This window comes from Orbicella faveolata, unplaced genomic scaffold (genome assembly GCF_042242905.1).
Source record: "Orbicella faveolata isolate gen_17 unplaced genomic scaffold, um_ofav_v1 contig_26, whole genome shotgun sequence".
Classification (NCBI taxonomy): domain Eukaryota; kingdom Metazoa; phylum Cnidaria; class Anthozoa; order Scleractinia; family Merulinidae; genus Orbicella; species Orbicella faveolata.
The window spans coordinates 8,456,099-8,483,081 of record NW_028301554.1 but is presented as its reverse complement, the minus strand read 5'-3'; the positions used below and the strand labels follow the sequence as shown (position 1 = coordinate 8,483,081).

Below are 26,983 nucleotides of genomic sequence, written 5' to 3'. Positions count from 1 at the left end.
TTTGGTTGTTGGTCGTCAGTTCAGCTTGCTGCTTTGAAATTGTTTCCAAGAGCTTTCTCATGGTAAACATGCTACGACATTTTCTGCGATAGTAAATGTTGGGATTTCTCCTTCATTTAGTGTCTCAGCAATATCAAGGTGTTTGTGTTTACGAACAGCAGCTGCTCGCCTCTTACAAGTGTACTCCAGGACTCCTCATCTTTTGGTCTAACTAGTTCCGTATCATCGTCAGTACAGTGAATAATACATGCACAACTGGACTGTTCTGAACATGATCGCTCTTGATCGATGTTTTGTTCTTCAGGCGTCACATTTCCTCTTTTTGTGCTACCTATTCAGTCATGCAAGGTTGTACGTCAACATTAAGACTTAGAGGTTTTAAAAAGCCATTTTTAAACCTGTTTAATTTAGGCGCTGAAGTTTGTATTTATTTATTCAGGTGTTCGTTCCTGACCAAAAATGATTTTATATAAACAACAAAAGCAGCATAAAAGACCATTCGCACTGTCATTGTAAATTACCGTAGTCACTATATATGAATGAAATCATCTTTAGCAATGTATGAAATGACCCTCTCATATCAAAGGAAAACTATTATTTAATATCATTTTCCTTTTGATGCATTTCAAACTCCATATCTTTCAAAAGCTCTCATTATGTCATCTACTGCTACGCCTTTCGTATAAAATGAGAAATGATATATACTCGAACGCCTATTTCGGGGATCTGTAAGTTTCTTGTCAAAAATCGACACTATCAGCTTAATATTTAGTTAATTGATTTTTCTAAATGTTTACCTAGATGCTTACTGTTTATTTATCCCCTGAGAACACTTCTCGTTCTATAAGGAACCATAATTTTAGCACAAATTAGCCCTACACGCCTATCAAGAATGCCGCCATCTTGGATTTACCTATGAAGCAATGCGAATGACACCGATGGTTGTTTTTTAGTTTTTCGTGTAATCTTGACACAAATTTCTACTTCTAACAGCTTCGAGGAGAAATAAAGATGTTTTCCTTTTTTTTCAAATATCTAAAGTACTGATAAAACGATCGTGACCATATGTTTAGAGGATCTTCTTCTGAGCCTCGTTTCCATGCTGAAGCTATTTTTTTTGCGAAATTTTAAATTGAGAAATCTCACACAAAGCTACTCATTCAGAAAGGTTATCATACAAATTTGAAAACAACTCATGCAGTAGTATCAGCTGATAACCCTTAGGTTTTGTCCTTAGGTTTGGTACCGAAAAGTGGTCTGGCCCATGGACTATATGATCCTATTCACTTTGACTGAATGATATCCTTCCGGTTTAAAGAACGTTCACTTATCGCGGAAATCTAACTGGTAAATCACGTATCACAGGCTTGTAAGATAGAAAATCACGCGCCATGCACGTTATGATGTCCTGTCCCGCGTCACGCAGCTAATTTGGTCTCAATGACTCATCGCTACTAATTACGCGATCACGCGTCACGTATGCATGCATGTACAAGCTCAAGCGTTAGCAACAATGGATTGGAGAAAGCAGCTTCGTATTTTCAAAGTGTGGCTTGTAACAAATGGTAAGTTTTTAAACATAAGTGTTTTTGTCTGGAGGATGGCTACAATCTGACAAACATTTTCATGTCTAAGTGTTCTACCTGCTCGCGCATTGGCAACTAACACGTCTTGCTCCAGATGACAAACTAAGTGGTGCAAAAATTGTGTTTCGAAATGTAATTTTCTTGCCAATTACCACTCAAAAAGGGAACCATGTGAACAGACACGTAAGCTTTATCATTACCCAAAACCATGTTTAATTTAAAAGCGTCTAATTCAGGGCAGATCTTGTGTTAGCATGCAGTTTGATAACCTTTAGTGCAAATAGTCAGTTGTGGCGTGACATTACTTTTTTTTACAGTATCGATCCTTGCAAGGATAGCTGATTATGATCTGTTAATAGCAAATACTTATGGTTTATGTGGTGGAAATACTTCGAAACATCTTACATGTAATTGAGCATGCATATTAACAAAGTTGATCAAAGTACAGTATGCGCTTGCTGAACAATTAACACAATACAACACTAATAAATTCAAATTATTCATATTCAAATTTGAAAGAAGACAAATTTGGGATACACTAAAAAACGTTCCACTTGGTATACAATGATCAGTTCGCTTTCAAGAGTAACTGAGACGACGGCAACATTCAATACCGACATGTTTGCTGACGTGGGTTTTTATCCTAAGTGCAGTCCATCTGCAGTAGCCTCGACGTCTGAATCAGTAGGCCGGAAATATAAAATCTTTAGGAATTTGAAGCCACAGTGCTAACTTATATCTTAAGGATTGTTCCGCATTCACAGATTTCTAATGAACCTAACTGTGTTTATCACAACGATGTTCAGTTGAAAATTCGGTCACATTGTATTGATCGATGTAACATGCTTGATGAACAATCAAATCTTATAGTGATACAGAACGACAATAACAGTATGATCCTATATAATGCATATTAAAGCCGCGATTAAAGGGAAAACTGAAAAATATCTCTGACCAACGGGATCAGTGTGGATAATGAAAATTGTTACTTATAGATATGTCTCACGCTTAAATAAAATGTGCGTGTTCCTTGTTCCAACGGTCGTTATTGAATCTGGCCAAGCAAATTAAAAGTTCGCTAAATGTCAATGCAGTCTAAAACATGAATTATTAAGCGATATCCAAATTATCTCTAGCGCGTGGCGTCAAATCCGTCTTATGACTAGTTAAATCTTACATATTTAGCAATGAAATTGATAAAGATACGCAACGAGTCAATCCGGAAAATATTCAATAGGTATTTAGTTATGACTTGTCGGCATCTTTCCCAAATGTTTTCGCTTTGAAAAAGTTTGGTAACGCAGGAATGTCGCTTGAGAAATCAGACAACAGTCACCACGTTAAGACACTTCCGGCAAGTTACTATAAACAGGACGCTCTATTGTAAAGGGTTATGGAAAGCATATTATCACTCGTTTGACTGACTTAAACTGAAACTGAAAACTACAGAAAAACGCGAAGGTCATCAATGATTATTACAGATGTTTAGATAGGCACTTTTTACGGATGACTTATCCATAATTGCTTCAGTCACGAAACCTTGATGCAATGTTGAATATTTAACAATTATTCCACGTGCGAGCGTAGCGCCGAGCTGGCTATAAACATCTCATATCCAACAAGCTTGAGTGGAATAATTGTTTTATGAAAAACGCCCCCAAAATATAGAAAACCAGGCTAAAATAAAAAAAACGTAAAGGCCCCCCAAAATCAGACACGTACGCTTATCATATCTAAATCCTCTTCACAGACACTTTGAAAACGCCAAGAAGCGGCCGTTATCTTGTTAACAAGGGCACACTGCTACGCTACTCACTGGCCGCGGCCGCACTAGAGAGTTTACCAGGTTATTTCTAATTAATTAATTACGGTTAACCGGGTTATCGAAAAATAATAATAATAAATAATAATAATCACTCCCATCGTGACCCTAAAATCGTGATGCGGTCGCTAATTTCGGCTGTTCATGGAACTTAAGCCGGGTTTACGGTTACCATGGAAATAATTGACGAACAATAGATTTTTTAACCGGGTTAGGTTAATTTTAAACCACCTTTTTCCCGTGCTTTAACCCAGGTTAGTGGTCTCTTATCAGCAGTCTGATCAGCGCTGCACGGAAGCGAGTGTTTCTTTTTGCCATGAATGGCGACAGAATACAACAAAGGGCGTGAAAAGAGTCGAAGCTCATTCGAAAATGCTCTCTAAAAAAGTCATGCATGGCAGGATTCCTATGGATTTCCCCAAACCATCGCTGGTCTCTCGGATATACCCAGCCTCGAGGACGATTCGACGGCGATGGAGAACACTCTGAAGTCTACGCGAAATTGACATCATGTTTGAAGAAACTGCGTTAGAAATTTGCGTAGTGCGCATTAGAAGGAAGAGGGACTGCCTTAGCCGTGAGTGGAGAGAAAGGAAACGAAAACAAAGAAAAAAATCGAGAATATAACAACAGACTGAACAGGGTCCTCGAAGTCTGCCATTTTGTTGGTTTATCTGATGACGTCAATTGAGTTTAACTCACTTCATAACCCATTTCAGTGCTCCCGCTCATAAAATATAACCCCGTTATTTTATTATAACCAACCTTTAACCGAGTTAAGTTGTTTACAATTTTTAACCAGGTTTCTAAAAAATAAACCCAGTTAACTCTCTTAGTGCGGCCGCAGCCACTATCTATCACAGAATAGATAGTAGGTAGAGTAGCCAATCAGAGAACGGCATTCGTGATAGAACGCTATTAGATTTATTCTAATTAACAATTAGACCCGTGGCCCTTGAGGGCGAAGGGTCTAATTGTTTTAGTATCACCCAACTAGTCGGGCAGAAAAGGCAATAATAAAGTTGGCAAATGCAAGTTGAAGAAATATTTATGTGGGAATAAAACGAAAGAAAGCGTCACGCTCGATTGCGCCAATTTCGCCATTCGAGGACTATTACTAATAGTCCTCTAGTAGCGTAGCCAATTAAAATGCAGGATTTGCATTAGCCCACTAGTTGGGTGATACTAATCTGTGATAGATAACGAGATGCATAGCAGTGTGCCCTTCTTAACAAAATGACGGCCGCTTCTGGGCGTTTTCAAAGTGTCTATGAAGAGGATTTAGATAAATTTTTGAAAGGCTAGTAGATTTACACTAAAGCAATTAAATTAGTCGCCATCGATTTCTATGCGTGATAGTTGACTCCTCAACTATTACGCGATAGAAATTTCGAGCTCATAATCAAATTGGTTATAACCTATTGGTTATAACCTAGCGCGAGCGCTGATCCTATTTAATTCCTATTGAGCCATCAAGGTAGAAATCTCTATATACACACGGTCGTGCGTATATGACCTGTGCAGTTTCATACTAGCCCTAATAAAGTAGCCGTCAATCAAAATCCTGTGGTGATATATGAACTGACAGCAACATTTATTGATTGTTTGTGTTTTCTACCGTTCTAGTTTTATTCAGGTTTGTCCTGGTGACCAATGCAGAGCATAGTAAGTGTATATATCTTGTTATAAATACGTGTTATTGTTTTGTGCATCTTATTTGACATACAGCTGTTTCGACAAAGGTTGCCCAACAAAAAGTGTAAAAGCGTGCGCGTCAATGCCGATTGGTATTATGGGTAGTAAGAGTTTGGCGTTGCCTGATTGAGGTTTACAGTGTTGAGCAAGAAGGAAGGAGAAATTATGAATACACGGGTTTGTGCTGTTTCCTTCTGCACGCTGAAACACCTTGAGCTTCAATCATGCAACCGTAAAACCACCATTGCCTGTAATAACTTTCGACATTGTCACGTAAGCTTCTCCTCGTTTGTAAGACAACCTTTCTCGAAATAGCTGTACATTAACGCAATCAATCTTAGCCTGTAGAAATTGTTAAGGGAGTCTATAGTTGGCATAAGGGCGATGGCAGAGGGGAGAGGGGAGGAGGATGGATAAATAAGAAATATAAAAATATATACATACATATATGGTCGTTGTCCCATATACGTTTTGGATTGTTTACATCATTTTAATTTGAATTTTTGTATACAGAAAAAGTACGAGTTGTCGGTAGATTTTTGATAATTATGCATAGGTGATATAATATTGCAATTATGATATTACGAGATTATTTAATCTAATTTGTTGCAGGTTCGCATACCAATTTCAACCCTTTAATTAGAGTTTGACAGACTTAATGCAAAGCTTAGATGGAATCTTTAATAACAGACGCTGTGTGTCAAACGTTGTTCTTCGCCACATGCCATGCCTCCCGCTCATCTCATACCAATTCATCCTTTATACTCCTTTAACGATGTTTAATGGCGATTTAGGAAAAACAAGTGGAAAAAGTAGAAACGTTGAGGGCAAAACATCAAAACATGAAAAAATTCAATGCTCAAGGCGAAATACGATTACCTTATTGTTGTGCAATGTCATTTCACGTCATGGCATGTCAGGTCTTATGTTTACGTTTTACAGTATTTAAGAAGCGGTATTACATGCACAGAGGACTATAATTTTAATCAGCTGCGTACGGTACAAGAGGTCATGTTATGTAGTTAGGTTATTTTCAGTCATTTGTACTCCTTTACACCATTACACCCTTTAACGATGAGAGAACGGCCATTGCCCAGTACGTAGCTTTAATGGTGTACCCTAACAATGTCCATTCCAGTCATGAGCTAAATAGTTCTTTCTTCCTTTCTTCCTTTCTTCCTTTCTTCCTTTCTTCCTTTCTTCAAGGCTGTTCAACAACTTTAAATAAGACCTTTGGCCAAATAGAGTTCACTACTACAAGCTACCATGATGTTCGATGTAACTGGAAGATACACAGTGCTGGTATCAGTGAAGCCGTTGCATTCATCTCAGTTCAAGAATTAAATCTTGACTATTGCAGGTATGGTGAAGTAAGGCGAGTGACACTTTGACTGTACCGTCAGTTCAATGTAACAAGAAGCATTTTGAAGGTTATAGACCCGAACAAACATTGTCACACTACTAAGGTTATTAAGTAACTTTAACATGTATGACTGACAAAATTACTTTATTGTGATTGGCTGAGAGCAGGCAAAGTTATTGTTAGTTTTAAATTTACACTGCAGCGCGTGTTCGTATTTTTTCACAGCCAGATAATTGATGATTTTCTTATGAAAGCTCGAGCATTTAGGGATTTACACTACTCGCGATATTTGAAAATTATTTCAAATTATTATTCTCTTAAGGGTGCGTAAGATTTGCAGAGGATTCTCAAATATCAATAAGGACTAACGAAAACCAAGAAAAATAAATATTAGAATAAGTTACTCAGTTTCAGAACATCGACCGTTATGAGAGCTGTCCGCCAATCCACCGTAACTATCAAACATTAATCAAGTATATAATATATATATTTAGCCAAGCCCAATTGCAAAAACAACCACGAAAAGAGTATGTAATTGTTCAGCATGTGGTTTCAGTTTTAACAAACTGACGAGACGATTGTGCAAGGAATATGTCGGAACGCCAGGGGTTAATTAGCGCCATAATTTTGCCTTTGCACGTACTCCCTCCTTCTCCCCCAAAGTAATAACCGAGCTTGAGCCCGCGATCCAATGGTAAAACCAGTCCCTGGTCCGCGGTCGACTTCAGAAAAACGCAAACTCGCGTGAGCCTGCGAAACCTGAGTCCGCGATATGGTCACGTGATACTGGTCAGCGTACAGCTTGTTTTGACAGCTGTCAATTAACGATAACATGGATACTCAAAATCAACGAATGTAGCCTGCGAAGCAGGCGTATGAAGGGGAGGGGGTGCGGGAGGAGGAAGAGAATTCGGGAAAAAAAGAACGGAAGAGTGGGAGGGGAGGGGGGAGAGGAAAAGGAACGCCTGCTATAAAGACCCTATTGGTTCATTTCTGCGGTCGTTGGCGGCCGCAAAGTTCTGATTGGTCAATCGGACAAAAGGACGGGTTTGTGAAGTAATGCGAAAACAACCAAAATGGCGGCCGAAGTGGATGTGCGAGCGAGAGCTTTGGCTGATTTGAACGTCGTCACTCGTAGTGAATTCAAGTCAAAACCGGAGCAAGAAGTTGCAGTAAAATCTCATCTAGATGGAAAAGATATATTAGCGGTGTTGCCCACAGGATACGGCAATAGCCTCACATATCAAATGTTTGTTCGCGCCAAAGACTTTGAACTGAATGGTAAAGCAACGATTCTGGTGATTTAAATCTTCATCGACTCTTGCGCTGCATACAGCTTGCTCATTAAAACTGTACAGTTCAGCTGCATTTCTTATTTTGCGACCACAAGATCTACAGACCCGCTCTGAAAAGTTTTCGTCTCTCGTTAGTGGAAACCCAATCAAGCCGCAATACTCAGCTAAAATCGGCCCGACACTTTCTTCTCTGCCCGACGGCGAAACTAGATTTTCAAATGACGCTCTTCCTCCTCCAGAGTAAAGGTTACTCCACAAAATCTGCAGCTGCTGTTTTTTTTGAATGTCTATCTTTGGTTTTCTTCCTCTTTTACAAACCTTTGTGGGAGTTGCTGACATTACACGGCCTGAAGATTTTCTCACAATGTTCGCTGCTATGAATATTTTTTCACGCCTTCCCACGTAAAGTCAGTGATGCAGAAAGTCGCGCGCCTTATTCTGATTTGTCATTGAACTGACAGCTCTGTCAATCCGATTACCGTAAAACAGTAGACGGAGATGCAAAAGAAGCAACGTTTGTAGCAGGCGTTCCCTTCCCCGAATTCTCTTCGAACTTTAGTCATGGGCACAGATTGATCCAACAGTTTTATTTAGGTTAGTTTAATAATAAATAATAATAAATAAACAATAGTCTCCATTTTGCGCGAAAAACATGCTCGGATATTGGTCCGCGGACATCTGTTCTGAGAAGCACACAGTTTTCCGAGAGCGTAGCTCGAGTAAAACTGTGAGATTTGAGGAACAGGTAATGTCCAATGACAAAAATCCGAGTATATTTTCCTGCCAAATGGAGGCTATTGTGTTTATTATCCTTCAAATATTTTTCGCAACACGGTTTTGAAAATTGGGGAATAATCTCGGATATTCCTCAGTTTTAGCTGGGGAATATTCGGTCACGTGACGCGTTTAGACCAATCGCGCGCGAGCGAAAATATTTGATGGATTATGACAACGAATATTTAAAGAGGATGACCCATCAGTGTATTCAACACTGTTGTCAGAGGGGTCCTGTAAGAGAAACTATAGTGAAAATAAGGTGAAAAAGGGTAAAAAAGGCGTGCAAAATTAGTGAAAATGTTCACGCTTATGCTAAATAGGAATCTTGAAGTTATGGATCTAAATTCGAGTGGTAGTTCATTAAAAATCTCGGCTCCTTGAAGTCATATTTGTTCTCCAAAGTGAGAGAAACGTACAACAAAAAGTTCTAAAATTGGTTTAACAGGTGAGAAACGTTGGGTAAGAAATCTCATATTCGATATTTTCGTATGATATCGTAATATATCACTTGTCGTTTATATTTTGATTCACGCCGAAGGCTCGGCAAAATACTGAACAATTCTAGAACAATACAGAGCGATACTGTTAAATGAAGAAAACAAACAAACAACTGAACAATACTGGTCACTAAAATCTTTAGAATTGGAAGATATATAAATGTATTAAACTTTCACCCATATCTAAGATATCTTTTACTTTCTTGTCTCCGTATAACTCAGCGAATTTGTCAAGATCATTGATGGAAATGGCACGGAAGTTCTCCACCACCTTGGTTGTGAGTCATTTGCTCCAGAAATTCTAGCAGATGTTCAATTTGGTCTTTCAAATAACATCTCCATTCAAGTATATACACAAAGCTATGGCAATAGCATCAAAATAAAGTACGCCATTTTGAAAGAGGGTCTCGCGTCAGGTACGTTAGCTGTTACTGTTGCAGGCCTACTCTTAAGGGTACTGGTACTGGTACTGGTACTGGTATCGGTACTGGTACTGGTACTGGTACTGATAAGGATATTTCTGCTGCTGCCCTTACCTAACCTTACCTTGCTAATCCCACAGCCGCGTTTAAGCCTTGTTCTGCTGGTCATCGGTTGGTGCCAATTCTGTTCTTCTAATTCTGATTTTTACTCGAGTCAAATATATCTACTCCTAGCTATACCGGTTCTGGGATGGTATGTGACAATCTTTAACCTCGCGTCCACCAACTTTAACCTTCAATGGACAAAGCTCTATTCAGTCGTCAACCAGTATGCAAAGTTTTACATGGTTGAAGTGAAATGTGTCCAAGGCACTGTACTGACCTTAGAAACTGTTCCTGGGAACACTACAAGTACAGTGATTGAAAGACTGAAGTCCTCTACCAAGTATCGCGTTGGTGTATTTGGCATTGATAGCGTTGGACAACCATACAAGAGCTTGGAAAGTGTTACTACTACTAAGGAAGGTAAGAGACAATAAATCAACTAACTGGTTGTTACTATTATCGCATTATGTAGGTTGCTCAGGAAGATTGTTAGTTTATCAATCTGAACATTTTGTATTTATGAGCGCACATATGTGACAAAATCCAAAAAAAAGACATACCCACAAATAACTCAAGATAGCCCGACGCATTTTTACCCCCTGATAGAAGATTGTCACGTCACGCATCCACGTGAACGTCAATGGAGGACCCTTAACCACTGTTTTTAACCACTGTTTTCACAACAAAGCAGAGTTCCCGGAGAGAAAGTCAAAATGAATGCTAGTAAGTCAAAAAAAAAAAAAAAAAAAAGGTCTGACCATGTGAAGGTGCCAAAAAAGATTTACTCTTCTCTTCATTTAGATGGCTAGTCATCAGACGACCCAGTTCCTGAGCCATGTCACCACACCAGACTTTACGTTAACCTTTTTCAAGTTATTTAGTGATAACTTCTTGGGCAATAACAAGACTTCTCTCTCACATTCTCCCTTTATAGTCAAGAGTATAAATGGTTAACTGCAAACTGAATCGGCCAATTCCGCTTTCGTAATTCAACGAACACGGACATTACATAAAATAAATTAGTTTTCAGAACTTACTTAACTTATTTGTTCTTTGAATTAAGTATTTTGCGGCTTCCGACCAAGTACGAGTCGAATTGTGGGTGGTACAGTTGCACCTATCAACAGCTGGCCATGGCAGGCAATGGTGACAGACGAGTATGGAGATCATTTTTGTGGCGGTTCATTAGTGGATCCTTATTGGGTAGTGACAGCAGCTCATTGTATGACTGGACGTACTCAATCTGATGTTAAGATAAGGTAGTTGAATTTTACTTAGTTCTTAACACGATGCCAAGATTCAATAACACGAAAATTATTATACAGGAAATAGTAACGATTACTGTGGGGAGAGGAAGTGCTGGAGGAGGAGTTAGAGTGGGAGGAAAAGGAGGGGGGATAAGTAGAAATAGAGGAAAGAGGAGAAGAAGAAGGAGTTGGAGAAATATATAATTGAAAAAAACAAACAAATTGAAAAATCTGATTGTCTGATAGTTTCATCACCAAATTCGAATATAGCGACAAATAATAACTGGCCTTTGAGTTAAAGCAGAAGAGTTAAATAATTTGAAAAGCCAAAATTTATGAAGTAATTAAAAAAAAACAAACACTTTTTCAGTCCGAAATGGACTCAACAACTCCAACTAACTGGAATATTCGTTAAATGCATCTTTCAGATTAGGAGCCCATTATAGGACACATGGAAGCGTTGGAACAGAACAAGATATTGACGTTGCAAAAATCATCGTGCATGAGAATTACGAAAGTCCTTATCATTATAGCAATGATATCGCCTTAATCAATCTCGCGAGCCCTGCTGAACTGGGAGAAGGCGTCGGGCTTGTTTGTTTGCCAGACACTGGTCATCAGCTTCCCTTTAACGACCTTAACAAGAGGTGCTGGATAACTGGTTGGGGACATTTATCACTTTGGGGGTCCTCTCCAAACACACTAAGGCAAGCATCTTTGCCATTAGTGTCAAAACAACGTTGCGAGAGTGCCTATCCTGGCGAAATCGACGATTCCATGCTCTGTGCTGGTCTAGATGAAGGAGGTATTGATACTTGTCAGGGTGATAGTGGTGGGCCCTTGGTGTGCGAGTTTAATGGTACGTGGTACCTCGAGGGAGTCACCAGCTGGGGATATGGATGTGCCGAACCCGGAAACTATGGGGTATACGCTAAAGTTCGAGCCTTGACATCGTGGCTATCAACAAACATGTACACAGTTGTTGCACCTAGTGCATCACCACAAAACCCGTCATTACCACAATCGTCTGCTACAATAGGTAAGCGTAATATTGAATAATATAGATGTCAAATATTTATTAACCGCGCGACCATGGGCTGACCGCCATTCTTGCTTCGTTCGTGTTTTTGTTTTCGTGTCGGTGACCAGAACCAAGCCTCCACTCGGCCGACTTCGACTCCTAGCCTCGATCAAACTTTGAACCACGCAGCATTTAGTGTTTTATACAGTAGAACTATCATGCGAACATGGGTAAGAAGAGCCAAGTCTTTTCGTGGTGACACTGCGAAGGTTTGAAAAGATCTGTACTACATGATATTAACGTGTGGACATTTTCACAATATGGACATGTGGATATTCAAACGTAGAAACGTGCGTTTGTTTTACAGAGTGAAATGGTTTTGGTGTATAGAAGCATTAAAGAGAGTCGTCGTGGAAATTATATATTTGCTATTGTTTTATGACGTCTTCGTTATAGATTTTGACCGTAGCTAATTTACACAATTATGAATGCATTTTGTTTGAGCAAAAATGTTTACACCTTCGAAAAGAGGCAATGAACTGTATTGTTGCATACGGTGGCTGCGCCCGTAGTACGAGAGGCAGTCAAAACCGAACTGTCCTGCCGAAATGACACGACGGGCCATAATTGTCGACCGAACAGACCGTAATGGGGAAGGGGTTCTGAGTACCACAGGCACATACCGAGCAAAAATCGACTTAAGAATCCCCTCCGGCTGAATTACCCTTGTTGCAAGCTACGAGAACACGTAAAACAGGGTAACCTGATTGTCCATGTGCTTGTAACAAGCCTTTTTATAGTTGGCAAAGCGTATTTAGTTTGCTAGTATTCCCTAGTTTGGCTACCAGGTAACAAAATGGTCACGAATTACAATTTGCTGGCCTTCAAACACGACCATGCATCTGCTATCTCACAACTTAAGTACAGCAGTAAACATGTAACCATTGCAGGCTGGTGTAATTTCGACCACGGTTTGTGTTCTGGATGGAATCAATCGTCCTCGGATGATTTTGATTGGACGCTGGCCTCTGGCTCGACGCCTTCCTCTTCTACAGGTCCAACCCACGGTCAAGGGGGTTCAGGTTCGACTAGTTTCTTTGTTTAATTTTCTTAATATTATCTAACCATTAAAATCATTCCCTTTCATTCCCTGACGATGCCGTAGAACGGCGAAAGCCTGGAATTAAAGTATAGTACATCAGCTCAAGGCCTCAATTGAATCACTATAGTTATCCACTCCGAAATGCTACTGAAGGACAACTTCAAACGTACACTTACACAGAGTAAAACGGTTTCTCGACGTATTGTGACGTTGTAGGAATTAAGTTGTTAGTAAATGGTCTATAAATGATCTAATCGACAACTACAATTGTAGTTTGATACTTATATTACGTACAGAGATACTGTCCGCCGAATTTCAGATTTATAGTCTTGGCATTCAAGCCAGGCGAGTGGTTTACAAATGGGCATGCACGCGCAATTACAGAAATGAAATGGGCGCTTTGCACTTAGAAGCCAAATTTCTCTGTTATTGTTGATCTGAACCAAACTTAAATCTGTGGTTTTAACACTAGTGATCAAGGAATGCTTTCCACCAAACATCACATCAAAAGACGAAATATTTTATACTCAATTAATCAATCAATGAATCAATGAATCAATCAATCGATTAACTCAATAAATAATTAATTAATCAATGCATTTGTTTTAAATCTTGTTTGTGTAGCTATGTATTGATCTATTTGTACAGGAAAATATATGTACATCGAGGCATCTTACCCAAGAAAGCCTGGCGAAATTGCAAAACTGGTGGTTACAGTTCCAAATAATGGAAATCAATCGTGTCTTTCATTTTACTATCACATGTATGGGGCGTCGGCCGGAACTCTCAATGTCTACAGTGGAAATATCAAAGTTTTTACCGCGACCGGAAACCAGGGAGATAATTGGTTCTCAATAGAAGCCAACTTATATTTGGATGGAGTGGTAAGTAAAATAATGCCTCTCATAGGTACATCCAACCTACTTGGCATATCAAAGGACCCGATTTTAAGCGGACATATTAACTATTAGTATAATTTCCAGAGGTGAATATTAGAATTGGTCATTCTGATTGGTCGAAAAGCTCATCATATGACGCTATATTCACCCCGCTAGAGCTTGGTTACTAAGCTCGCCATCTTTGCCATATCGGCAAGTAAACATGGCGGACAATTGCTGAGTGAAGGTTTTATTTATTCCAAAGACATCACTCCAAATACAGGATATTTGAAAGGATGGATAATTTTCAAAATGACTGCTGCCGCTCTTGGACCAAAAATCTTTACAAGAACTCGTATTCAAGGCTTTTAAGAATCGTAAACGCAGTGGTTGCGTCGATCGCCAGCAGGTAAGGTCGATTGACCGAAATTTATTTTTCTTCAAACTAAAGCTACTCATTTTTAGGTGACGATGACAACTGTGAATGAAGTCAACAACGATAAAACAAAGGTTCTGGGATGGATTTAGTTTTCGTAGTGTTTCGCTCGTTTGATTTACTGCCGCACTTGATGAGTAATTTGATTGACAATCGACGTACATGTAAGCTTATTACTAAAACTACGGCTGCATACGTGTATGCAAACGAACAATTGCGTCTGTGTTTTTATGTTTTAGTTCGTTATTTTGTAGTCCTTGATATTTACCTCTGAAAATTATACTAAAACAATTATTCGCCTCAGGTTCAGTGAACATTGGTAAATATTCACCGAGACGAAGTCGAGGTGAATATTCACCAATCTTCACTTCGCCTTTGGCGAATAATTGTTAAATATTGCAAGACCCTCTCGGTAAGAGAAAGACAAAAGACAGAAACGATATAACCTAGAAATACAAAACGTAACGTTCACTTCGCCTTTGGCGAATAATTGTTAATTATTATGTATAACTATTATTAGCCGGCAGTTGTCAATCTCGGAAATCAGTCCGAGAAATTGCTGTAAACTCTGCGTGTTATGATTGACTTCTCCACTGAGAGGAGAAAGATAGAAAGATACACTGTGCACATGCATCCGTTTCCTGGGAAGATGACGGCCTTATTAGATGATCCCTCTCAGGTTGTTTCTAGATATCTTGAAGTAGCTAATCTTAAGACTTAAATTTACTCTCGTGAACAACCCAAGAGACTTAACACGCATCCTCCACCTAAACGCAACTTACATGAAACATTATCCGTCGAAGAATTGAGTGCCACGTCTAAAAATTAAATAAATAAATAAATAAATAAAAATTACGCGATTACTCGATTATGATTAGCTTGAGAATTTACCAACAGTTAAAATCTTGTTTGCAGGTCACATTTGAAGGTATCATTGGGGGTTCTTACACGGGTGATGTCGCCATTGATGCAGTTCAAATTACGGAAGGGAGCTGTCCAGGTAAAGTATTAAATTAAAAGGAATGTACTACAGCAAGTAATTTCCGAAAGTCAGATTTAACGCATTTACCCTCCAAATTTCAAAAGTAATGATCGGGTCTTATAGTTTCTAGCTGCCCCACCTATAAACTACGTTCTCTTTGACAGTCTTGAGTTTCCTGAATTTTTCACGAATCGATCGACCAACAAGGGTATAACGAAAAACACATATATTAGGACACACTCCATCTATTGTAATCTTTTCCCTTCTCTAGATACTTTGCCGAGTATTGTAGAAGGAGTCGACATTTTCTGCTTTTTTAATATGACTAGAAGCATTAGATTAGCATTAATTGTATTTTTGAAAATTACAGAGATAGCAGTAGTTTGTTATGTGGGTACTTCAATTTGTAACTGATTAATTTAACATTCTATTTGCTTCAGTTTCATGTAGCTTTGACGATGGTTTGTGCTTCGGTTGGAGTCAATCTATTTCAGATGTATTTGATTGGACACTTAATTCTGGACCCACACCGTCGTCGTCCACGGGACCATCGTCAGATCTTAGTGGAACAGGTGAGCTGGCTTCCATTTCTTGTTCAATCTTAAAGGCAGATTACCGAAAGTCGTGATTGTTGTGAGAATAATTGCTAGACTTTAGAACATAGCACGAAGAAAATACGCGCGCAAATTGGTTTTAACCCATGTTTCTATTACACAACTAGATTGTGGGCTCGAGATTTCCATCGCTTGATCAGGCATAGAAATAGAGAGTGAATATCTAGTTGTTTTAGTACAAATCTACTAATCCTCTTCACGGAGACTTCGCAAACGCCAAGAAGCGGCCGTCATTTTGTTAACAAGGGCACACTGCTACGCTACTCACTATCTATCACAGAATAGATAGTGGGTGGCGTAGCCAATCAGAGAACGGCATTCGTGATAGAACACTAGTAGATTTATACTAAAACTCGATAGCAACACGGTATAAGTTTTCTCTTTCTTCAACAATACACGAATCCTACTATTTAAATCAGGAATAATCTTTTATAAAATGTTCAAGGCGGGCCAATTTTCAGCACCTAAAATGCATATTTCCCCTGAAGTCCAGCTTACGCTCTTTCATACGATACGACACCGCTATTTTACGGACAGCCCATTTCGTTCGTGAGGTACAAGAAATGGTATGGTTTATTATAGTTCACCACTAAATTTTCTCCGATTCTTATTGGTTTTAATTGATCACGTGACGCGATAGTGTTCATCCGCCGAGAGACACTATCAGCCCATAGTGCCCGTCCGAGGAAAATACCCGGATGGATAGTACTCGTCCGTGAAAATATTTCTGTGAACAAGCGGGCTTATAGAAAATAAACAATTGAATTTGTATTAAGAGGGTTTTTGAAAGTGAAGTATGATCATCGCAGTAAATTTTCCAATTGAAGCAACTGGAAAGAAGAAGCCTGAAAAAAATCAGGGCTTCAACGGGATTCGAACCCGTGACCTCCGCGATACCGGTGCGATGCTCTACCAACTGAGCTATGAAGCCACACATTGGGAGCGAGGTCAATTAATTGAGTTCATATATTCCCGTGAGTGAAATGATGTGAAGTATATATGAAATAATTCATATTGAACTGCGGTAGTAGATGAAAGTGAAGTATGATGTTTTCTTTTTCAAATTTTACATTTGGCTCTCACGGCTTTCATCTAAAATAGTTGAAAATAATTCAAAACGATTTTTGAACTGGCGCACGGAAGCAAATTTAGTGGTGAACGTAACAATAAAAACAATAGAGTGTTTATGCCTCGGAACTATCGGCCTGATAGTTTCCCGTTGGAAATATGATGTTCTTAAAACTAGCATATTTGCCCTCGAAGCTTCGCTTCTCGGGCAAATATTTGTTTTAAGAACATCAAATTTCCGCGGGAAAACTATCAGCCGATAGTTCCTCGACAGAAAAGTATAATTTAAGCAAGTTTTTCTTTTAGGAAGTGTCAGGAGCCGGTACGGCGTGATACGACCGAGGTTTCTTCTATTGAATTTATTGGTTATCGGATGCCGCTACCCGAGCAAAACGGCTGCATAGTTTTATTCACAAGGCATCAATCAACCAGTGTGTCTGGCCTTTTCGATATTCTGATTCGTTGACTAGATATCCGCATCTAAAGCCGGTTGGTGTAGCTAAAAATATGCAAGACGCGTTGCGTAAAAAAACGCCGCGGGAAAAATAATTCTGTTAAATATACAAATTTCCCGAGAGTACGCGCTTTCGTTTGTTACCATCCCTGGAATGTTCTGACGAAATTTCACGAAAATCCGTCAAATTTGTATACCCTATAAATTCGCTCAAAGTGGATGTATTCCTTCTGTTATGAAGAGCGGACGTGAATATTGAAGTTTCTGGAAACTTCTAGAATGTCAAGTCACGCAATGTTGGTGCCAGAATCTTCTATTGTCACGCTATGGAACATTTTAGAACATTCTACCGAATGATGTAATGATAATGTAATGTTACATAAATAGAAGCTCCAAGAATGTTCTAGAATATTAGTTAAGTGTATATAACGAATCAGCTAGGTCCTGAAGATTGTCTCATTAGTTCTCGGCAAAGACCGAGAGAAGAAGCTATAGAAGTCCTGTTAGTAGTTCTCGGCAGAGACCGAGTTGAGAAGCTACAGTCCCGTTGTTGTTCTCGGCAGGGACCGAGTGGAAAAGCTATAAAGTGTTATTGCTATTGTAAAAGCTGTTGACGAACTTTGTTTAAGGTCAAGTGGACCGTAAGGAGATCTCTTTGGAGACATCGAGATTTGTTGTGAGTTCGTGTCAGTGGTAACTAAAGTTTAGCAGTAGGCTTAACTTAGTTTAGTAGTAGATTGTATTGTTTAGAAATCGCTCCTTTGTAGCTAAGGTTTTATTACGTATTGTTAAATAAATAAGTTGGGTTCGTAGAAGAGTTTCGTAGTATATCTTTCTGGCGGTCAAGCGATACCGTAACACTCCCAAAATCAAATGCGAGATTTTAACTCGTAAAGGTTCTTAAACAACTCGCGCCACGCCAGGAGATTATCTCGCCTTATGAAACTGCAAACCATTGGAACAACAGGACCTCCTAGCGTCAATGAAAATAGATAAGGATATTTCTCGCTGTACAATTAAAGAGAAAGACACTAAAACGGGCAAAGTAGCCAAAGGCAAAAGAGCAAATGCGCGTTGCAAACAAGATGCAGCTTTTGTCGCGAAAATTTCCCCTGGAAGTTTCGTCCATTTGAACAATTATGACACTCTCCTGGTTTATTAACTTTATTTGAAAATACTATTTTTTTTCCAAATAACTCGGCCGCTTTTTGAGATTTTTAATAGCTTTCTTTTGTAAACTAACGATAAAATGACTGACTTAAATTTTGTCAAACTGTAAAAAAGAAAAAACAAAAAACGATTTTTTGTGCCCTTGAAGGTGGGAAGGAACCTTAATCCCAGCAAACGACACCTTGATCTTTGTTTTCATAGGAAAGTATATGTACACTGAAGCTACTGCTCAGTCGGAAGGCGATAATGCTAAACTCCAGCTTGTAGTACCAAGAGGTAGCTCATCTTCGTGTTTGACGTTCTTCTATCACATGTATGGATACTCAATGGGTACTCTGAACGTATTCAACGGAAATACTTCAATATTTACTGCGTCAGGAGATCATGGAGACAATTGGAGAAAAGTTACAAGGACAGTAAATTCGAGCGACGTTGTAAGTATGCCTGGATTGTGTGGGTCCTGAATTTTTGTAATCCGCAGTATTTTTGTCGTCAAAACATTTGAAAGATCTTCAGACATGTGCATTTGTGTATGTATGTGGGCGTACACCTTTGCATACGTATATACATAGATACACCTATCTACTCTTGGTCATGTCCATTATAAGCGATTTTGCTCAAACTGATTCGCATATTTTGACACACCATGATGGGCTTTTTTCGATTCGTGTACGATCGTGTTCGTGTACAATCGTGTACGATCACCAATGAGAGAACCTGACAGCTCCAAGAAACTCCAGTTTATAGAATAATCTTTTTGCTATCTCTTTTCATCTTCTTGAAATGAAAGGATTTGTCAAGGCCTGTGACTTTGAACTTTACACTTGTTTCTTTCCTAGCTGACATTCGAAGGAATAATAGGATGGTCATACGCAAGTGACATCGCCATCGATAACGTAACAGTTAGTGAAGGAAATTGTCCAGGTAAGACAGCTTGAGAACAATATAATCGTCATTTGATGTCCGTTGCCTGAAAGGCCAATCCTAAATGAAAATCGTACTGATCAAAATAGAAACGTGTAGAACGGTTTCTCGAATGAGTGCCTATGGTGATTCGCATTTTCGTTGATTTTGCGTTACTTCTCTCATAGATTGGTTTAATATTGATTACTGCAATGCACTTCTATTTGGTCTACCTAAATACCAGATTGATCGTTTACAGAAAGTTCAGAATGCCGCGGCTAGAGTGATTTTTCGGATTGCGAAATTTGATCATATCACACCCGCTCTTATCGACTTACATTGGCTCCCAGTATCGCTTAGAGTTCAGTTTAAATTGCTTCTTCTTGTTTACAAGGCACTACACAACCAAAGTCCTTCCTACATAAATGATCTTTTATCCCTGAAACCAGCTACTAATTACGCTCTTCGTTCGTCTGCAAAATCTCTTCTGGTTGTTCCAAAAGTCAACTGCTCTACACTTGGGGATCGGGCCTTTGCTCATGCTGCACCTGTTTTATGGAACTCGCTGCCATTAACTATAAGAACAAGTAGCAGCCTCGCCATTTTCAAAAAGCAACTGAAAACATTTCTTTTTAAGAAAGCTTTTGACTTGTGGAAATAGTTTTAAAGTTTAGCATAGTTGTTGTAATAGTTTTAAAGTTTAGTGATTTCCATTTATTCATTTATTTTAACTTAATGTAAAGCGCTTTTGAGTATGTTTGTATAGTTCTAGCGCTATACAAGTCTATTATTATTATTATTATTATTATTATTATTATTATTATAAGCTCACGCCACGTTGTCACCGAATCAAAAGTAACAACGAAACCAATCTTTTCTTTCTTGCACACGTTTTCAATAGATTGGCGCCAGGTCTATGCATTTGTTTTGGGTTATGATTGCTTCATTGGACTGTCTGGAACATTTATTCTTGGGCAGAGTGATGACCTTAGGTTTGGTTTTATGATTCACAATTGGAAACAGCTCTTATAGCTGTTCATTGAACAGCTCGGTTGAATGTAGTGTTGTCAATGAAAAACAACAACAAAAACAAAAACAAGAAAAACAAAACGTTAACAAGACAAAAATTAAGGCGCGGTGACCTCAGGTCAGTGCGCTCGGCTCCGGATCAAGCTGTCCCGATTCGAGCCCTGGCCGGGGGATATCGTGTCTTGAACAAGGCAAATTACTCTCCTAGGTGTGTAAATTGGTACTGGCGAATTTAATGCGGGGGAGGGGGGAGGTAACCCTTCGATGGCCTAGTATCCCTTCCAAGGAGGGTGTAAAGGTACTCCTAGTGGCTTCATGGTACTGAAACGAGGGATAAGTGCCAACCTGGTGGACCACTTGGCTCGTATTACTGTCATCAAAAAAGAAAAAAAAGAAAGAAAAAGTAAAAACAAAGATGGAAAAACGACAACAACAACAACCACAACAATGTAACGGTTAATTCATTTCTCCTTTAGTTAGTATATCTTGCAACTTCGACAGCGGGCTTTGTGATGGCTGGGAGCAATCTTACTCAGACGTCTTTGACTGGACGCGTCGGACAGGATCAACGTTGTCTTTAGCTACAGGTCCAGATTACGATCATACCAGTGGGACAGGTAAGGAGAAAAACCTGAATTTAAATGTTATTGTTTGTTTATTTTGCTTTTCAGCAACATCATTTAAAACAGAAACTTCGAAATATGTGCGAAAATAGAAGTCACTTGTACTTTGTTTCTTTTTAATCAAAAAAAAATATATATATATATTTGTTATGCTTTCGGTCGGGCAGATATGTTTTTTTGCGTTCACAGGATACTATATGTATATCGAGACGTCGTTCCCCCGAGTCGCCGGTGATAACGCAAAGCTTGAGTTTGCTGTACCTGGAAATGGAAGATTTTCTTGTCTCGAGTTCTATTATCACATGTATGGAGACACTATGGGCACTCTTACAGTGTTCAGCGGAAGTGCGGTAGTTTTTAACACATCAGCTAACCATGGCAACACTTGGATAAAGGCGGAGATTACCATTCATTTGGATAGCATTGTAAGTTTTAAACTGTAGACACATGATTTATCTGGCAAATCACTGAAAATTTCATCCTCTACCTTCGAAAGAATTTTTACAACTAAAATGGAAAACATTACGCGTCTTTGACAAGTAAGCTTTGAGCAACGTGTTGTACATTTTATTTTTCGTACAGTCATATAAAAATACATGTACGTTTACTGATGACACAATAACACATGAAATTCAAACACAAACGTAAAAAGAGGAAAAACTACAGACAGCGACACACAGTCAGGCGCAGACAAACCAGGGGGAAAAAAAAAACAAGTCTCCTTGTTAATCACTTTTCTTTGACCCTTTCTTCGACCCTTTGACCCTTAACCTAGCTAGACGATTTATCATTATCAAGGACATCATTTCTGTTTTACCTGAGATTACCAATGGAATAACAACTTTTCGTTCTTCTGTAATTCATCTAGGTGACATTTGAAGGAATAGTAGGATCCTCTTACACGGGTGACTTAGCGATCGATGATGTCTCAATTAGCACTGGAAGCTGCCAGGGACACACTGCATCTCCAACGTTTTCCACAACGCCCATATTTTCGCCTTCAGTGATGTCAGATCCATCGACGTCTAGTCCTTCCTCTAGCCAAGCTTCATCGTCTTCAGGGCCATCGACTTCTAGTCCTCCCTCTAGCCAAGCTTCGTCGTCTTCAGGGCAATCCACATTTAGTCCTCCCTCTAGCCAAGCTTCTTCGTCTACAGGGCAATCGGCGTTTAGTCCATCCCCCAAGGGACCTTCATCCTGTTCTTCCTTACCTTCGTCTTCTTTATCAGGTATTGCCTATTTGCCATCGTTTCTATTTAGAGAAAAACACTTAGCCTCAGTATAGTTGATAGAACCAGGTATATGATATGTTCACCTATCGATTCAAGATGATTTTGTTTTGATTTGTTGATGTATAGCTTTCTTGAGAAATTCCTGTGGCCACCTTGGTTAAGGAGAAATTGGATCAATATCCTTTCTCCAAAATATTTACTCTTCAAGAATACATGTCTCACTAGACTGTAACAAATTATTACGACTGAAACCTATTCTTACAGTAAATATCATTTTAATTTAGTCATTATACAAAACCTCTTGAACCTCTATCTACTCTATCTAGTATGCAATGAAATATTGAGAATGGCATTTCATGAAACTAGACACCGTCGAGTGATGCTGGTAAAAAAATGTACAATCTACAATATCCGAGAATGGCAAATGTGTTCGCTCAATATTGCTACCTTAATTTTGAAGGAGACTGTTTATTTTTTTTTTTACCTAGAAATGACAAGATCGAGATGTAGTTTCAAAATTAACTGTTTTTGTGCCTTGATTTTTTAGAATTTTCAATCACTACCGTTCAATTTACTTATTTTCTAAGCACACTCCTACAATCAATATTTTCTCATCCTAGGTACTTCCATATCCTCCATTGCTCCTCCAACACCATCAGTAGAAGAAGCACAAGAGACTGTCGAGATGGAAATTCGAGACCTAAATATCGACGAGGTACTTTTTCAGTTATCATTGTTTTGTACTACTTTGTTTGAACAAAAGAGAGTAATAGAACGTAAATGATAAAACACAAACCAAAAAATACATTGGAGCAAGAATCACTTGAATGAAATTATCACATTCGCGTCTTTTGGCTTGGAAATGTTAAGGGCTTCTGATTCAGCTCTACGACTCCAATTGATCGTCTGTATGCTATCCAGGCTGTTAAAAATGTTAAGGCGATGTCCTTGTGGATATCTCGTCGGACGCTGGCTTAAAAGAATTTCAGGATTGAAAACTCACTATTTTTTGGCAAGAGACGTTATTATATATCTGTCCTTGCATTTTTGACGTGCTAATTTGATCAGAAGAAGTCGAGAAGTTTAGCAACTAAAGACGATGTCCCTGAGTGATGTAGATGACGGTTAGTATTTCGTCATTATCTTCATTATTCCTGTATTGCTATTCTGACTTGTGGTTTCGGTTTCCGTTGTAATCAAATGATTAAAACCATTTCGAATTTGAAGTTGAAGTCAGGTAATTTTAATATTTGCAAATGTAATCTTTTTAATGTGACATTTCTTCCTTGTTTCGTCTTTTTCTGTTTTTAAAAAGTGGAATGACCAAATGGAAAGTGACTTTAAAAAAGAAGTTGCAAGGGCAGCAACAGATTACTGTGCTTTTGACGGAACACGATGTGGATTTACTACATCAAGGTAAATAGCCATCTACAAAATACGTTTACAAAAAAAAAAAACAGACGAAACACAAAAATCAAGTAAGATTGGTATTCTCAAATATATCTGCAGTACAAATATACATTCATTTTAAAAGTTAGCTGCTTCTACACAGAGAGTTGTTCCTCTTCCAAACCGAAAATCCAGCTAGCAAAAATCCACTCAGTGCATGATTGGTTTTGGCCGTTTGATGAATTATGATCTTTAGCTATGATCTTTGTAATTTGTCGATAGTTTGACTGATTCTCTCTAACATTTTGAGCACGTGTTATATTGAAAGTCGTGCCACAAAATACTACTACTCAATTTTCATGCTGATGTAATCTCAGTTCTTTTAGGGACAAAATATTAGTGATTTAATATCTTAAAATAGGTAAATAGGAACACCTTGTATATTTCCACAGCTGTTTCAATAATTATGCACCTGATTTAATTTTAAGATTAAACTGTAAAAATTTTGCTCTAAACCTTTTTGTATCATTTACATCGTATTTTCTCCACCTTTTACAGTTCTCGGCGAAAGCGGTCGTTTGACAAAATTGTATTTACCATCGATATGGTTCACATTTTTCCTGGTTATCCAAAGGAATCGACAGATAATCCTTCAATCACCTTGTTAGCGTTTTACTTGCAACTTCCTCAAGGGTTCTCAGATAATATCATCAACAAAAACGTCCTAAAAGCCATCGTGGAAAGTGACGAGCCGAGTATTGGAGGATCGGTGGGTGGTACCATCGTAAGCGTCCAGCCTTTAGCCTCCACTACAGAAACAACAGAAGAAAGTGACAAGGAACCAAAACTAATGAATGCCATTACTATAGGAACTTGTGTGGGTGGTGTTATATTGGTTGTTGTTATCTTAATCGCTCTTCTTTTCCGTTTCAAGAGAAGGAAAAGGTAAGAGACCAAACTTGAACAGGTTGAATCCAAAATAAAACTAGTTGGAGCGCAAGACCTATATTTCTCAGCTAGGGAAGGAAAGCGTTAATTAACATTATATGGCCCATTATATGAGGCTTTGGTTTTGGCGTCACTGTGCATTTCTACTCGCTGGTTTTGCACTGTGACTGTGGTTTCCTGACTGGATGCGCAGCGTTTTACGACCTCGGCAGCTTGCTAGCACAGTTTTATTTACAGAACATCTAAATCGTCAATTTGAATTAGACCATTCTAAATAAATAAGGTGTCATATAATATGCCTGGGGATTTTTGCATTGAAGTACGTCCTTAGGACTGTCAAACACTGTCCGTATGTCAAATTTCAAGTTTTGTCTAATCAAAAAGGGATAAGTCGCCTTAAAGACTGTGCGCATACGCATGTCATATATAATGGCATGATCTATGTTGTCACTCCAATCTGAAATAAAAATGTAAAAACACTGGGTATGGTTTCATCATTTCCTTTGATCAGTAACCACAACCATATGTGACGTTGGTAATGGCCCCAGTTACCGTGAAAATGTTACGTTAAAAGATCATTCAGAAGATTAGCAGACTGCATTGATAATTGTCGTGTTTATTATTATTATTATTATTATTATTATTATTATTATTATTTTGATTTTTTTTTTCGTGGACCCTGATCATGAAAGCGGTAACGGCAAAATATTTGCTTGTTTGTACACTAATATTATGGCCCCAGTTACCGTGAGAATGTTGCGTTAACAGATCAGTCAGCAGATTAGCAGACTGCATTGATAATTGTCCTGTGTTTTTGCATTTTATTGTGGATCCTGACCATGAAAGCGATAACGGCAAAATATGTTCTTTTTTGTACGTTAATGTAAGTACTTTTTTTCTAAGATTAATTGCTGCAAAGAGGAAGGCGAGCTGTGGTTTCAACAACAATGCTTACCTCAACGATGCTTACTGCATCGGTCCTGGAGAGCAAGAGATCGAAATGAAGTGTGGTGATCAAGCTTTTTCAGCTGGTAATGTACCTGATTTTGGGGAGCACAGTTACGCGGCCTACAATGACCTGTACCCATCTAGTAATCACTCAGCAGTGATCCTTAAGTTTCCAGACTCTCTAGCAGGAAAGAACAGTGAGGATGTTGCTGCACCTATCTACCAAAAACCCGATAGTGGAGTTGATACACTTATCTACCAACCAATCAACAGCGGAGGTGATGGACCTATCTACCAACCACTCAACAGTAATCGAAAGTCATCTGAAGTCTGAGCTGAGAAGACCAGTGAGGGAAATACAGCACCTGTCTACCAATCACCCAGCCATGGTTATTGTATCCATCTATCAAACACTCAACAATATACCTAAGTTTTCAGAGGCCTAGGTAGAGAACAGTCAGGGAGACGTTGCCAAGTTCACCGGGCAGCTGACCCAATAACGGTGATTCCAAAGATTGAAACTACGCAAAAAAAAAAAAGGAGAATCAAAAAAATAAATAAATAAATAAAATAAAATAAATAATAATAATAATAATAGAAATAAAAATAGAAATAGAATTAGAAGTAGAAGTAGAAGTAGAAGTAGAAATAGAAATAGAAATAGAAATAGAAATAGAAATAGAAATAGAAATAGAAATAGAAATAGAAATAGAAATAGAAATAGAAATAGAAATAGAAATAGAAATAGAAATAGAAATAGAAATAGAAATAGAAATAGAAATAGAAATAGAAATAGAAATAGAAATAGAAATAGAAATAGAAATAGAAATAGAAATAGAAATAGAAATAGAAATAGAAATAGAAATAGAAATAGAAATAGAAATAGAAATAGAAATAGAAATAGAAATAGAAATAGAAATAGAAATAGAAATAGAAATAGAAATAGAAATAGAAATAGAAATAGAAATAGAAATAGAAATAGAAATAGAAATAGAAATAGAAATAGAAATAGAAATAGAAATAGAAATAGAAATAGAAATAGAAATAGAAATAGAAATAGAAATAGAAATAGAAATAGAAATAGAAATAGAAATAGAAATAGAAATAGAAATAGAAATAGAAATAGAAATAGAAATAGAAATAGAAATAGAAATAGAAATAGAAATAGAAATAGAAATAGAAATAGAAATAGAAATAGAAATAGAAATAGAAATAGAAATAGAAATAGAAATAGAAATAGAAATAGAAATAGAAATAGAAATAGAAATAGAAATAGAAATAGAAATAGAAATAGAAATAGAAATAGAAATAGAAATAGAAATAGAAATAGAAATAGAAATAGAAATAGAAATAGAAATAGAAATAGAAATAGAAATA

General features: G+C 38.1%; 1 protein-coding gene and 1 long non-coding RNA gene across 3 annotated transcripts; both read left to right on the top strand.

Moving 5' to 3' along the window:
- Positions 1 to 1,443: 1,443 nt before the first annotated feature.
- On the top strand, positions 1,444 to 26,186 carry LOC110059180 (uncharacterized). Of its 2 annotated transcripts, XM_089295564.1 has the most exons (20): positions 1,444 to 1,565; positions 5,035 to 5,073; positions 6,310 to 6,463; positions 9,258 to 9,451; positions 9,692 to 9,982; positions 10,626 to 10,821; positions 11,238 to 11,848; positions 12,781 to 12,912; positions 13,581 to 13,816; positions 15,162 to 15,246; positions 15,669 to 15,800; positions 18,736 to 18,968; positions 19,374 to 19,458; positions 20,943 to 21,083; positions 21,279 to 21,514; positions 21,958 to 22,318; positions 22,942 to 23,036; positions 23,637 to 23,737; positions 24,269 to 24,655; positions 25,562 to 26,186. In XM_089295564.1, exons 1-20 carry the CDS (start codon positions 1,484 to 1,486, stop codon positions 25,938 to 25,940), a joined length of 4,170 nt encoding a protein of 1,389 aa, XP_089151690.1. In that variant the 5' UTR covers positions 1,444 to 1,483; the 3' UTR covers positions 25,941 to 26,186. The 2 variants fall into 2 exon arrangements, with proteins under 2 accessions (XP_089151690.1, XP_089151689.1); XM_089295563.1 differs by having other exon boundaries at positions 9,258 to 9,982.
- Positions 7,413 to 8,836, top strand: LOC149108014 (uncharacterized). Its single transcript, XR_016209030.1, has 2 exons — positions 7,413 to 8,355; positions 8,555 to 8,836. It is a non-coding gene; the product is annotated as an uncharacterized LOC149108014 (long non-coding RNA).
- Positions 26,187 to 26,983: the final 797 nt, after the last annotated feature.